Source organism: Phyllopteryx taeniolatus, chromosome 3, assembly GCF_024500385.1.
Source record: "Phyllopteryx taeniolatus isolate TA_2022b chromosome 3, UOR_Ptae_1.2, whole genome shotgun sequence".
NCBI lineage: Eukaryota > Metazoa > Chordata > Actinopteri > Syngnathiformes > Syngnathidae > Phyllopteryx > Phyllopteryx taeniolatus.
This window is the reverse complement of record NC_084504.1, coordinates 33,125,510-33,138,671: the sequence shown is the minus strand read 5'-3', so window position 1 is coordinate 33,138,671 and position 13,162 is coordinate 33,125,510. Positions and strand designations below refer to the sequence as shown.

Here is a 13,162-nt window from a genome sequence, read left to right as displayed (position 1 = left end):
GTGACACTTTTGCAAGTAGTGAGGCACCCTTGGTGGAAATAGTAAAAAGTGGGAAATGTTGCTACATGGTTTGAATGTGGGGAAAAGTAGCACAGTCTGGTGGAGCAATATAAAAGCGCTGTTACTCAACATCAATAGCAACATGCTTCTTTGAGAAGTGAGGCTCCCTTGCGGTAAACGGTGTAAGGGATCAAATGTGGCTGCATGCTTTGAATGGGTGAAAGTAGCACTATCTGGTGGAACAATACAAATTCAACATTATACAAGAAAATAGTGACATTTATTTACAGTAATTAATGAGGCACTTTTGCTGGAAAAAGGAAAAGTAGTAAAATGTTGCTGTATGCTTTTGAATAGGGGAAAAAGTAGAACTGACGAAAATGTTTTTTTTATTATTATTATTTTTTTACCGTCGGTTAGAGCCGGTGCCTCTGCGGTGTACGTCAAGCGGAACTTGCTCTTCTTCCAGCTGCGGTGGTTGCTGATGAGGGAGTCGTTGGCCTTCTCGATGTTGACGTCGTCACCCACGCAGAAAACGTCGCAGGCGGCCTTGAGGCGGGAAAGATGGAAAAAAGGATTAGAATACTGGAGGATATACCGCACAGCTCCGCTCACATTAGATGGCGCAGTGAAAAAAGCTTTACAATTTCGTGTCTCCCATCTGTCCAGGATGCCTGCTTCCGATTGGGGCTCGTATGGCCGAACTTCCCAGTCGGAGTTCGTCAAAGTACAAACGCAGGGGTCCCACCCCCTTTCGTATGGTGAATCCTCAAAATAATCATCCAACTTGAACTTTATTTTCTGTAAAGCGACTGAGTATCATGAAAAGCACTATATGAGTTCCTTCTATTTTTAACAACAGTCCATCAAAGTGGGAACACTGGAATTTACCCAAACGTTCCATTTTGGGCATGGGTTCTTGAGACCTTTTCATGCGTTCATCCCTTTTTGTGTAATTTCTTCTAATTGTACATGGGACACAAGCAGCTGGCTTTTGGGACCCCTAAAATGCATCCGTTTTCACCAAGTCACAAAAATGGAAGTGCTCGGGTATGCGATGTACGGTTGTGATGAAATTCGACGCGTGTGGTGTAAACAGCACCTTAAAAACCTTCTTGGCCCAAGTTCTGAAGGACTCCTCCTGGCCACACAACTCGTCGCCCTCCCCCATGCGGAGGATGCGCTCCCCCCCGAGCTCCTCGAACAGCGTGTCCACGGCGTGGGCAAAGGCACAGAAGTGTGGGTAGGCCCTGGATCCAAGGCCAAACACCGAGAACCTACACGCACACACAAACATGCGAACACAAGAACACAAATGCACACAGAAACACGTGCATGTGCACACACAAACAGAAACAGATGCACAGAAACAAAAACACACAGAGGCAAATACAAACACACACACACACACAACAAAAACACAAACAGAAACACATAGACACAAGTACACACACACACGCACACACCACACAAACACACGCACAGGGCAGTGTTAGCCTATGGGAAAAGCCCCTCTCCCAAAGCCAAAATCCTGGCAAATTTAACACGAGCAAACGTTTGAAATACTTCAGCGGTTTTCGTTCTTTTTTGGCAGGCGCGCCGTTTTGCTCTTTCCCGTCTTTTCTGGCCTGCTGCGTTTCCACCGCGGTACCCCGTGGGACCCCATCGGGAGCCCCGCCCTCTCGCCCGGTGGTCTCGGCGGCGCTCCGTCCCGAGCCATCGGGCGCATCGGAGCTGGGTTTCACAAGCAGACATTGCGGTTGGACCGAGGTTTGCGTTCGCTTTGTACAAATGTACCAAAGGCTCAGCCAGTGATTCTGTTTGATTGGTCGTCGTGATTGCAGTTAGGGCAGCGAGCCGCCAAATCAATCACTTAATGAACCATCAAAGATGGATTTCCCTTCACCAAGCTATTGATTCGTGATCATCCACCCATCAATCATTGCTCCTTCCAACCCAATCATCCTTCCCTGTTTTCTTATTCAACAATCCTTTCCATCATCCATCCATCCGGTCCTGGAGCCTTGCCTATTAGCAATCCCTCCTCTCTTCTCACATCCATCCACTCTTTGCTCCTTCTTTCCATCCACCAACCCGTTTACATCCATCCATCCAATCACCCATAATCATCCATCCAATCTTTGATCCTTCTTTCCATCCACCAATCCTTTACATCCATCACCCCTTTTTTCAACCCAATCATCCTTTCCTAATCTCCATCCATCATCCATCCATCCATCCGCCCGTCCACCATTACTTTCCATCACCCACAATCAGTAAAGTAAGAACATTAAAATGGAGAAGGAAATTGTTTTGCAGCAGCTGGTGTCTTCCACTTCTCTATGCACCCTTTCATCCAACCATCTCTTTTCCCATCCAGCCATACTTTTGATTTTTGAAAGCAGGCGTTACTAAACCTTTTCTTTTCTCATGTTTATTTTGAATGGAAAAGCTTTTCTGTAAGACGCCATAGAAACTAAGGCTGTGTCGGGACTCACTCACAATTTCTGTACTCCCCAACCATTCGATAGGGCTTTTTTTGTGGGTAGTGAGGGATTCCCAAGACAGCCTGACCCAAGAGAAGAAGTAGAAAAAGAAGGTTTTGGGTAGCACAACTTTGGCGTACCTGACGTTGGCGAACGGTCCGGTGCTCTCAAAGTTGACTTTGACTTCCGGCTCGTCACTGGACGACTTCCTGGTGTCCGAGTAGGAGGACACGCTGTTGAAGCGAACTTTGTAGCTCCTGCCCGGATAAGAAAAAAATACACTTAGTGCCATTGACATTGTTTGGTGTTGAAAAAAATCCATTGTGGTGGCTCCAACCCACTTTCTGTCTTCCGTATTTGACGTCGGGTGCCGCATCTCCATTAAGGCAGCTCCGAATTTCTACGACGACAAGTAATTATGAATATCATAAATAGCTGAGTCTTCCACACAAAACACCGGCTAGTGCGTCCTAACTAAGCCTCGCTGCATAAACTGATGAAGCCTGCTCGGATGAGAGGCGAAATGTCTTCTCAGACAAACAACAGTCCGGTCGCGATCCATTCAGTGCCGTGAGAATGAAATGACCTGGATAATGATAATATTCACAGGCAAGAAAACAAGTCAGGGATCGAAGGCCGATAACACACCATTCCGGAATGTTTGTAAACAACAGGCGGCAAGCTATTTCTGGGCGGCACAAAAATATTTGCCTACTGCTGACCTGAACTGAAAACCTTTGTCTTGGGTTTAGGTTCATTTCCATTTTCAAATAAATAAATAAAAGCAATCCACCAGAAGCTGTGGGTGAGAATAATAACGGGTGGATGTCGCAAATCTTGCGTGTTGATGAACTCATGGGCCCGGGGCCAGATCACAAGTCGTTCGGTTCGTGTGAAAGCTTGCCACAACCTTTTCTTAACTTTTGTTCCTAACTAGCTATGAAAATGATCACAATCAAAATACATCTGGCAACGATCTAATCTAAAGGGTGATTATTTGGGTTTCCACACAGAACATAGAGTATTAGGTAAGAGAAGAGAAGTGGAGCTGCCTTGGGCTCTGTGAACAAATGCAGTGCAGCTCAGCTTCTGCCTCGTGGTTGTCAGGGCTCCCGATGTGCTTTTAAAAGCGCCAAAACCTTTAGGACATTCAAAACAAGCGCATATAAGTTGCGGCCACTAATTAGGTATAATTTGTGCACAAAATGGCCACGGAGTAGGTATAACATGCACTTGAAATACATTTTTGTTGCCATAAAAGGCAAAATTGTGGCCACCATGAAATTACTCTGTGGACATACATCAGGTGTAACATGCGCTGGAAATAATATTTTGTGGCAACGAAATATTGGTTTGTGTATAACACATGTATAGTGGCACCATCTAAGATTTTGCCACCCAGAAGTCATGTTGAAAAAGTCTCCTAAAAATGAGGATGTCCACCTCTCCGTTCTCAGGTGGATCGCCGTTGCCGAACGTGCTGGTCACCACCAGCACCAGCGTCTCATGCTCCAAGTCCACCACGTCGTAGTCGTCCATGGACATCACCTGCACACAGGTGTCCGGTGTTCCCACGTTACATTACGCTTCATCGTTCGTGCCCTGCTCTATTACAGATTTTAATACCACAGTGTTGCCTTGAGATACCAATGACCCGACTATATTCTTTATCCTCTGCGAAGAACAACTAATATTAATGCCGTACTGAGAAGCCGAGCCTCTATTACAGTATATCTGTATGTCTGTCTTATACTGCCCCCAGGTGGCCAACCCGCACACACCAAAAAGAGCAGCACATCGAAGGAGGAAGTTTGACAGAAACGGTTTCATTCTAGTAAATTCTATTCAGCCATTTTAAAATTCGCTGTCATTTTGTGCATGGGGAAATGCACAAAATGAGTTTTTGCACTTACAGTTGACTTTGAATTTTAAAACTAACTCACTCAAAATGCTATACTACGTTTGTCCGCCATGCCATGCCAAATCCCAAAATTATGAGGCCAGTTCACTTTGCAGTATTGGGCAGTTCACTCTGCTTTGATGAAGGAACCCTGGTGCATCTCTCCTGTCTTGCTGCTGGCCCAACAATATGAGCGGTGTTCAATATGTCCATGTTTTTGGAGGACAAAAACAAAAAAAATGCTGTTTGTGTACTTTTGATTTGAGCGCAGCCCTTGGCAGCCTCAGTATACTTCTCGCATTTCACTTTACAGTAAACTCACGGTCACTTCCGTTGCATGGTAACCAAATCGAAACAAAGCGTTACCTGGCGTCTCACCAGATATGTAAGATATGCTTCCTGTTAATTTCACAAAAGAATCTCCTTCTACTTAACGGAGTTTCCGTTTGCCTTGTGTGACTCATCAGCGCCACAAAATTAATCATAGCTGACAGCATCGCTAAGCAAGCTAGGTGCTGAAGTTATAAACTGCTTCCGTTTCTTCTTCTGTGATGGAGAAGATTGGTGGAAGCGCTACATAGCGATGTCTGCCGTCTAGTGGTGAAAGGTATTATTACAACTTAAGACTGATCAGGTATGGGAGAAGACGCAATTTAAAAATGTTCAAAAATGAATTGAGGAGCGACTTCGAGCGTAGGCGCGGACCACACGCGGCCCCGCCACGCCTGAATCTGACAAACATGAACAAAGCCTAAACATGCGAGATGGTCATCTTTGGTAGCTCTTCAACACATCTTGTGTAAAATGAAAGACATTGCAAACGTATAATATTTCTACAGCTGCTTTGTTAAAGGTCTCCTGCCGTAGGGCTCCGCAGGTCACCTAAACCGGAAGGAAGTGAGGGGTCCTGTTTTGCCCGATGCAGAAGTTGCTTGCGCATAAATCCATCGAGATACAGTAACTATCACATGGGGAATAGCTTTTTCCGCATGGTGAATGTACGGTACCGAGTCAATTCGTACGGCCCGGGCCTTAGTGTTGGGGATGCAAATCGCTCGCTGGCACACATGCCGACATCTAAAGAGGAAATGAGCGTCATCCCAGACCGCGGGCAACACAGCGTGCGCACACCCACACATCCGCATTCCCGATGCTCACATGCCTCAACGTGTCCCTTTTGTGCCATTCATCATACGGGGGGACAAACCCTGAGGCAAACCGCACAATGTGCGATTGAGGTTTTTTTGTGCTTGGCTTGGCTGATTTAAAAAAAAAAAAAAAAAAAATCAGCCCGCTTCCTCCTAGCCGGAGAGCCGAGTGTGACAAAAGACGGCCGCAACTTACTTTGCAAGGCCGGCTGATGCAAGGCGTGGGCAAGCGGGCCTTAGCGTCGCAAGCGTACCTTAGCGACGCAAGCGTACCTTAGCGCCGCAAGCGTACCTTAGCGGCGGAAGCGTGCCTTAGCGTCGCAAGCGTGTCTTAGCTTTGTGTCGCAAGCGTAACTTTGCGTCACAAGGGTAACTTAGCGGCGCAAGCGTACCATAGCGTCGCAAGCGTACCTTAGCGACGCAAGCGTACCTTAGCGACGCAAGCGTACCTTAGCGCCGCAAGCGTACCTTAGCGGCGGAAGCGTGTCTTAGCTTTGTGTCGCAAGCGTAACTTTGCGTCACAAGGGTAACTTAGCGGCGCAAGCATACCTTAGCAGCACAAGCGTACCATAGCGTCGCAAGTGCACTTTAGCGTGGAAAGCGTGCTTTAGCATCACAAGCATACCTTAGCGTCGCAAGCATACCTTATCGTGGAAAGCGTATCTTTGTGTCGCATGCGTACCTTTGCGTCAAAAGCATGCTTGAAGATCTCGCACAACGTCTTGGCGTAGTCCTGAGACTTGCCCGTTTCGGTGGCGAACAGGATGGTGGCCTTGACGCGCTTGGCCATGGCCGCACCCATCAGCTTGGCCGAGAACTTCACCGCCCTGCCGAGACACAAAAAGACAAATGCGGCGGCGCTCCCATCACTTACTCGTTTCGTTCGTCCTGTCATCAAGCTTGTAACATTTGTTCATGTATCAATTCAATTTCCATTTTGTGTTCTTAACTCGTTCACTGGCAGCCGTTATTCCCAGATTGCAAGAGCATTTTGACAGGCCCAGAAAATATTGTTCAGTGAAAATACCAGCACCCAACCTAACAAAGGAAAGAGTACTTTGTATTCATCTTTTTTTGTTCTTTTGTAATCAGTAGTCGAAAATGGGTTGGTTTGACCAAAAACACCGGTTTCTGACCAAAAAGCCAAGCAAACACGCTTTTGTTTGAAACGATGGTTTCAAGTACTCGTTGGTCTTAAAATAGGTTTTCAATGAAGGGTTTGGGTTTGAAACAAGGTTTAGGGTTTCAAGCCATAGACAGAGTTTCAAGTCAGGGTTATGGTTTCAAGTGAAGCTTTCAAAGTCGGGTTTCAAACCTGCGTGAGTTTGCTTGAAAAGCAGTGGAAATGAGGACTCCAAAATACAAATGTCGTTTACTGCGCATGTTTAATTGCTCGTGGCTGGCACTCCGACTCACTGTGCCGCCTCAATCGGGCTGCGGCACGTCGGTGTTGAAATCAAAATCAAAAGCAAAGCTGAAGCTGAAGCCAAAATGTTTTCTGATCAGTGCCCTCAACTCAACCTGAAAACCGATTCCATTTCTCTTTGGACGCGTTCAGCGTTGGCATATTCATGCAGCGCAACATTCTGCGTGCAGTCAAAGTTCGCTTGGCTAATGGGGGGGGGGGGGGGGGGGGGGGTTGAACAGAACAGAACAAAACAAAAACGGACCAAATTATGTTGATTTCATAGGAAATGTGCGGATTCATTTTGATGAAGATTTTCTATGCATAATTGATTGGAAAGTAGATTTGGAATATTTGTTTTTCCAAAATGTTGTTGTTCAATAATATCGAAATTATGATACACGTTAGTATGATTGTTAATATAAAAAAACATGTTCAATGTAAAATCTATTCATTCTATAGGAGAATGCCCCAAAACAGCATACGCCTAATAAGCACCACAATACGACATGTCTGTTTACCACCTCTACTGCCCACTCTTTGTCTTTTCAAACCGTTTACTTAAACTGTCCTTCATAATGATTTTGAACACTGGAGTTTAAGGGATTTTGCAAAGAATAAAAATATTCTTATAGTCAATCAAATATTTTTTTTCCCGAAAGGTAATGCCAAGCTCGGACAATATGGATGATAAAAACAAAATTGCTCAACATAAATCACATTGACTAATTTGGAAAATGAAGGAAAAAAAAAAAAAAAAAAAAAAACCCTCCTCATCCCCAGACCTCAACCCTATAGGGCAGCGGTCACTAACTGGCGGACCGCGGTCCAGGTCCGGACCCAGACTACAGCCCCAAAAAAGGTTAGCGTTCAAGACATGCGGGGCGCTTCTATTTTCAGTGGCGCAGCAGTACAGACTTTACAGTAGTCAGGAACCATGTCAACCAATCACATGCGAGCTCAGCCTCCCCCTTCAGCAAACCGAATCAGATCTCAGGCGGTAATCACTGACTGCGCACGGCCCAGACAGAGACGAGGGGAAACGGAGCAGGGGAGCGAGAAAGAGACTCGGCGTGGAAGTCGAGTTCAAGACGCAAAAAAGCCATTAGGAAACAAAACCTCCAAAATGGCTCAGTTGTTAAGTTGTTAAATAGTTTGTTCAAGTATTGTTTAGGTTACTGTAGAAGAAGGGCTTGGTAACAGAAAATTATTGTTTATTATTATGACCATTTGGAATTTGGGTACAGATTTGAGCAAAAATCCCGGAAGTCGACGAGCACGATTTGCTTTCGCGGGCCGCCTAAAATGACGTGGCTCGCCGCATCTGGCAATTTGGAAGGCAGACCTCAATTCACTGAGCAGCATGAACGATGATCTCTGAGGGCGGATGGCGGCGTACGGCCCTCGCCGTGCTACCGTGAGGAGGGCCCTGAAAAAGAGAACACCGCAAAGACCTCCGGCGAGGCTTAGGAAGACGGCGGACGCGCCGTCAGCCGAGCTCGTCATCTCCTCCGGGCGAGCCGCCGTAATCACGTACATACGCAACCCGAACAAAGGTGCGATTACCACCCCCGTCCTTCGCACCCCCCCGCAGGGCTGATTGAATGAGGTTCACAGTCCACTTGTTCCCGCCTCACGTGATCACCGCCTGTGTGTTGTGGTGATCTAATTTCCTTCTAAGTGTGACATTTAAATAACAACACAAAAATTAGAAAGTGCAATTTCTGTAGAAATGTCTCGGATGGAAATGCGATGGAATGAACTGAATTGTCGAAATGTAGACTGAGAGACTGCAAGTTGAAATGCGGAAGGTGCCATGTTCTTAGGCGGGCGGATTTCACATTTAAAAGCCAAGTTTGAATATCCTCAACTAACGTAGATAAACCTCCTTCTGACGAGTCGTCAAACGACGGCGACAGTAGATATTGGTCATTCCAATTTTCAGATATCTGCAACAGAATTGTCGATATGTGCAACTCCAGTTTGAGATGAGATTTTAAGTTTTAACCAGGCGAAATTAAGTTGGAGATATCCATCAACGGAATTATGGACTTGCTGTAGATATCTCTTTTCATATCAGAAAGTCGCAGACGTCGTACGTTTTCAGCGGCGACACAATAATGAGCGTCCACTCACTTGGCAAGTTTCTTGAAGCCGATGGCTCGTTTCTTGGTGGGCGTCCCGTTGACTCCTTTCCACACGTGAGTGTTCCACGCGTCGACCTGCGGCAGACGGGAGAGCACGCCGCACTTTTGACACCAGCGGGACCGCCAGAAGGTTACGAACGCTCGCAGACGCTATGTTGCATACAGTAGCTGTTGATGTGACCAAATGCGGTTGGCGAGCTCTGTCCGGCGCCAACAAAGGTGAAGGGTGCCAAATTAGGGTTTTGAGCTTTTTGGGAGAGGTATTCAACGAGAGTTAGGGTATCAAGTCAGAATTTTAAGGGTTTTTTTTTTTTTTTTTTTTTTAAAAGGGTTAGGGTTTCAAAGTAGACTTTCAAGTTCGGGTTTGGAGCCTCGGTCAGATTTTCAAACAATGGTCAGGGTATCAAATGAAGGTTTAAAGCCTTGGCTCAGGTTCCAACTAGGGTTGGGGTTTCAAACAGAGTTGAAAGCCTTGTTTAAGGTTTTAAAAAAGGTTAGGTTTGAAATTAGGGTTTCAAGTCAGAATTAGGGTTAGGGTGTCAAATGTTAAAACAGTCAAGGGCTTAATGCTTCGATTAGGTTTTTAAACAAGGGTTGGGGCTTTATAGTAGGGTTTCAAGTTAGAGTTAAGTTAGGGTTTCAAGACAGGAATAGTACTTTGAAGTAGGGTTTTAAGCCAGAGTTAAGGTTTCAAGTTAGGGTTTGGAGCCAAGTTCAATGTTTCAAGTTTTCAAAGTAGGGTTTCAAGCCTACGTTCTGGTTTGCACCCACCTGGTACTCGAAGGAGGGCGTGAGGCGGTAGTTGAGCATCTCCTGGTGGAAGACGGGCGTGATGCTGCCCGACATGGGCGGCACGATCCACACCCAGTCGCTGGGGCAACCGCCGCGCACCCGGTACTCGTTCTCCATGTGCTTCATGAAGGACTCTGTGGCCGAGTGGTGGTCCACGATGGTCACCTTGCACGCCTGACCGAGGGAAAGCGCGCCATTTCAATTGCGGGAGTCGGGAGGAGAGCCAATCATTTCGAAAAGACGCATTTACAAAAAGATGAACATAAAATAACATAAAATAGAATTAGGGCTGGAACTCATTATTTTCATCATTGATTATTCTGTCAATTATCTTTTATCAATTAACCAATGATTCAGTTGGAATTTCTTTTCATCCTTTTATTGGAAAAAAAAAAACAAAAAACACAGGACTTTATTTTACATTGACGGTGCAGAAAATGCCGAAACAAGTTGATGACGACGCAGTTTCTGATTTGGTCCGTAACATCCGTCTGAAAATCGTTAAAAATGCTGATCATTGTTTTCCTAAATGAAAGCAGAAGTTTGCAAATGTCATATTCTGGGGGGGGGAAATAACAAACAAAACAAAAAAACCCCAAAGATAATCAATCTGCTTTCATGGAGGGTGAGAGAAATCTGAGAATATTCTGACATTCCGAGCACTTGCACAATTTTAAGTCAAACAAGGTCTGGAAAGGATGAATCAATCATCAGAATAGTTGTCAATTCATTTTAGAATCAATTAGTCGTCTGTAAATCAATGAATTGGTGCACCTCTAAATAGCAGATAACAAAATTCAGCAGTTTGTGGACCACGATTTAATACTGCAATTCCATTTATTGTGCTGCTCTTTCTGGTGTGCCCGCTTTGGCCACCGGGAGGCAGTAGCGTACTAGAATCACGCAGCCGCAGACGAAGAATAAAACTTCGTCGAGTGGCGGTAATGCACATCAGAAGGTTCGGAAGAAAACGAAGACACCTGAAAGCTGTGGAGTACGGCGATGTTGATCTCCACTAGAGCTTTGTCTTTCCACAAAGAAGACGTTTTCCTGGTGTCTAACGACATCTTGTCGGCGACATCCTGCGGACGGATTTCGTAGGAATAATTATTTGTATGATATTCACGAGTCGTACCAGAAAATGGAGTCCAGTAGCCCACCTCCAGAATGTTGTAGCGGGAGCCGTCGCAGAAGTCCCTGACGCCGATCTCGGTGCCCATGTACCAGCCGCTGAAGGGGCAGCCGGTGAACTCCAGGCCTCCGACTTCCATCAGCATGTTGGAGACCGCGGGCAGGCCGTACCACTTCAGGTCCAGCTCCTTGAACCACTCGTACCTGCGCACGGCGGCAACAACAACAACAACAACAGGAATGCGTACGTACACATCAGCTCCCCGACTGGAAAACGGGGCCCGCACGCAGCCAAAACCAACATTAGTGCAAATGAGCCACTCGCTTTATATCCCCGGGAGGCAAACTGCCGCGCAATTTACACTTGGCAGCGTTTGGACAATTTGGGCTGACGAGATATCATCCGGTCACAAATGTCCGCAGCACAGTCAGTCACATGAAATCCATCAAGGCCGTCTTGTACAATAGAAATCAACCGAGCGAGAAGAAATAGTCCGCAGACTGTCAAAGTTAAAGTTCCCGGCAGACTCGATCACTCGCGTGCGCAACGTACGATCATCATACGAACGCGATCCCGGTTCAGGGATCTTCAATTCAAATCCGGAGGGGTCCGGATGGAAAGGTGGGACCCTCAAAAGGTTTCCATTTGTGTAGCCCATCTGTCAAACTAAATTAAAATGGCATATTTCCTTTACACAACATCTATTTATGGTTTTGCAAATCGACACTTTTGTCTTCCATGAAAAAAAACGTATCTGTCTGTGGCCTACATGGTCCAATGGCTAAGATCATCGCCTGCCGCCGTGGGGGACCTGGGTTCAAGACCCCGACCGGACCGTCCGCCGACATCTCCCGGACTCACGGCTGCGGTGACCTTGATACCCCGAAATGCTCCCCGGGCGCTTCGGCTGCCCCCTGCTCCAGTGTGTTCCACTAACGTGTGTATGTGTTCACCCTGAAGGGTTAAATAAATGCGCAGAACATGCATATGCGTGTTCATGACAAGAAAAGGGGATTCTATGAAGACATCTCAGTTCCCTCGTCTTGTGCGTTCAGTGGATACGTTTGCTCGACGGATCCGTGTTTTGTTCGGAAGTGCCGACAACGGTTCTGTGCTGGCTTCCAGAGGAGTACAAAAAGACCGGTCGGTCCGTTCCTTTATAAAAACCGCTTTCTGAACCTTTGATCAAGCCGTACCGTGTCATCAACCCTGCAAATCGGTTTGATTGGCTAATTACAGTCACGTGATCACAACCAGGGCGACCGTAGGAGCGAATGTGGCTGCGTACATTGCCCGGGGGCTTCCCGCGGTCCGCCATTTGAAGACACCCGCCTTTTGTGATTCATGCTAGCTGTCTTGCACAATAGAAATAAACAGAACCAGTAGAAATAGTCCACAGAGTAAAATAAAAATACAAATAAAAAAGTAAAATAAAACCCCCCAAAACGATTGCAATCATGCCTCTGGCCAATTGGTTAGGCTGGAGCTGAAAAACATAGGACCGCCCACACGTGCAGTCAACAGAAAAGGCAGCATCAAGTAGTTCGTCTTGTTTTTTTGTGATTGATGTGAAGAAGCGACTCACTTGGGGTGCGTGATGGGCACCTCCAGGACCAGGTCTTCGGGGATCTCAAAGAGTTCGGGGTCGTTGCCGTTGGCCTGCAGAAGGAGGGGCAACACGTCGAAGCGACCCCTGGGAGCCTTCCAGCCCAGTTGCATGCAAATCTGCCAGCCCAAAACAAGATCACATGCCGCTTCACAGTTGCTTTCGCGCCCGCCAGAGGCCAGCACCGTTTGACAACTTTTGAAAGCATACGGCTCATTTTCACATCACTTGAGCAATAACGGCAAAGACACGGCCCGCTAAATTTCATCTTGAAAAAAAAACATTCATTTTACTGATATGAGTATTTGAATTCTTGGCAATTGTTATCATTCAAAAGCTAAGAATTCTTTCAAGGGGGGGGAAGAAAAAAGTATTTTTCACACTTTTAATGCCAAAATGGCTTTAACCATGTGTCCCGAAGGAAATTTCATTCAAGATCTTTTCTGAAGATGCTGATGACATTTTCAGATGCATCGGATTTTTCTCCTGTTGCTTCATAAGCCTTTTGAAAAATGTGTGAAAAAAATAGCACGCTATAGTATTGTG

At 46.2% G+C, this 13,162-nt stretch overlaps 1 protein-coding gene across 9 annotated transcripts in view; it reads right to left on the bottom strand.

Annotated features, from left to right (window-relative positions):
• nos1 (nitric oxide synthase 1 (neuronal)) overlaps positions 1-13,162 on the bottom strand; it is a 79,557-nt gene that overhangs the window by 18,397 nt on the left and 47,998 nt on the right. For 6 of the 9 annotated variants that reach the window (XM_061768817.1, XM_061768816.1, XM_061768820.1 and 3 more), the window contains 12 exons: positions 12,596-12,735; positions 11,039-11,213; positions 10,859-10,960; positions 9,858-10,052; positions 9,076-9,161; positions 6,217-6,361; positions 3,930-4,034; positions 2,828-2,886; positions 2,627-2,743; positions 1,567-1,734; positions 1,103-1,277; positions 411-549 (listed from right to left, as the gene is read on the bottom strand). In XM_061768817.1, coding sequence (XP_061624801.1) covers positions 411-549; positions 1,103-1,277; positions 1,567-1,734; positions 2,627-2,743; positions 2,828-2,886; positions 3,930-4,034; positions 6,217-6,361; positions 9,076-9,161; positions 9,858-10,052; positions 10,859-10,960; positions 11,039-11,213; positions 12,596-12,735 — 1,606 coding nt within the window. Of the gene's footprint in view, positions 1-410; positions 550-1,102; positions 1,278-1,566; positions 1,735-2,626; positions 2,887-3,929; positions 4,035-6,216; positions 6,362-9,075; positions 9,162-9,857; positions 10,053-10,858; positions 10,961-11,038; positions 11,214-12,595; positions 12,736-13,162 lie in introns of all 9 variants that reach the window. The other 3 variants (XM_061768823.1, XM_061768824.1, XM_061768821.1) reach the window with 2 other exon arrangements.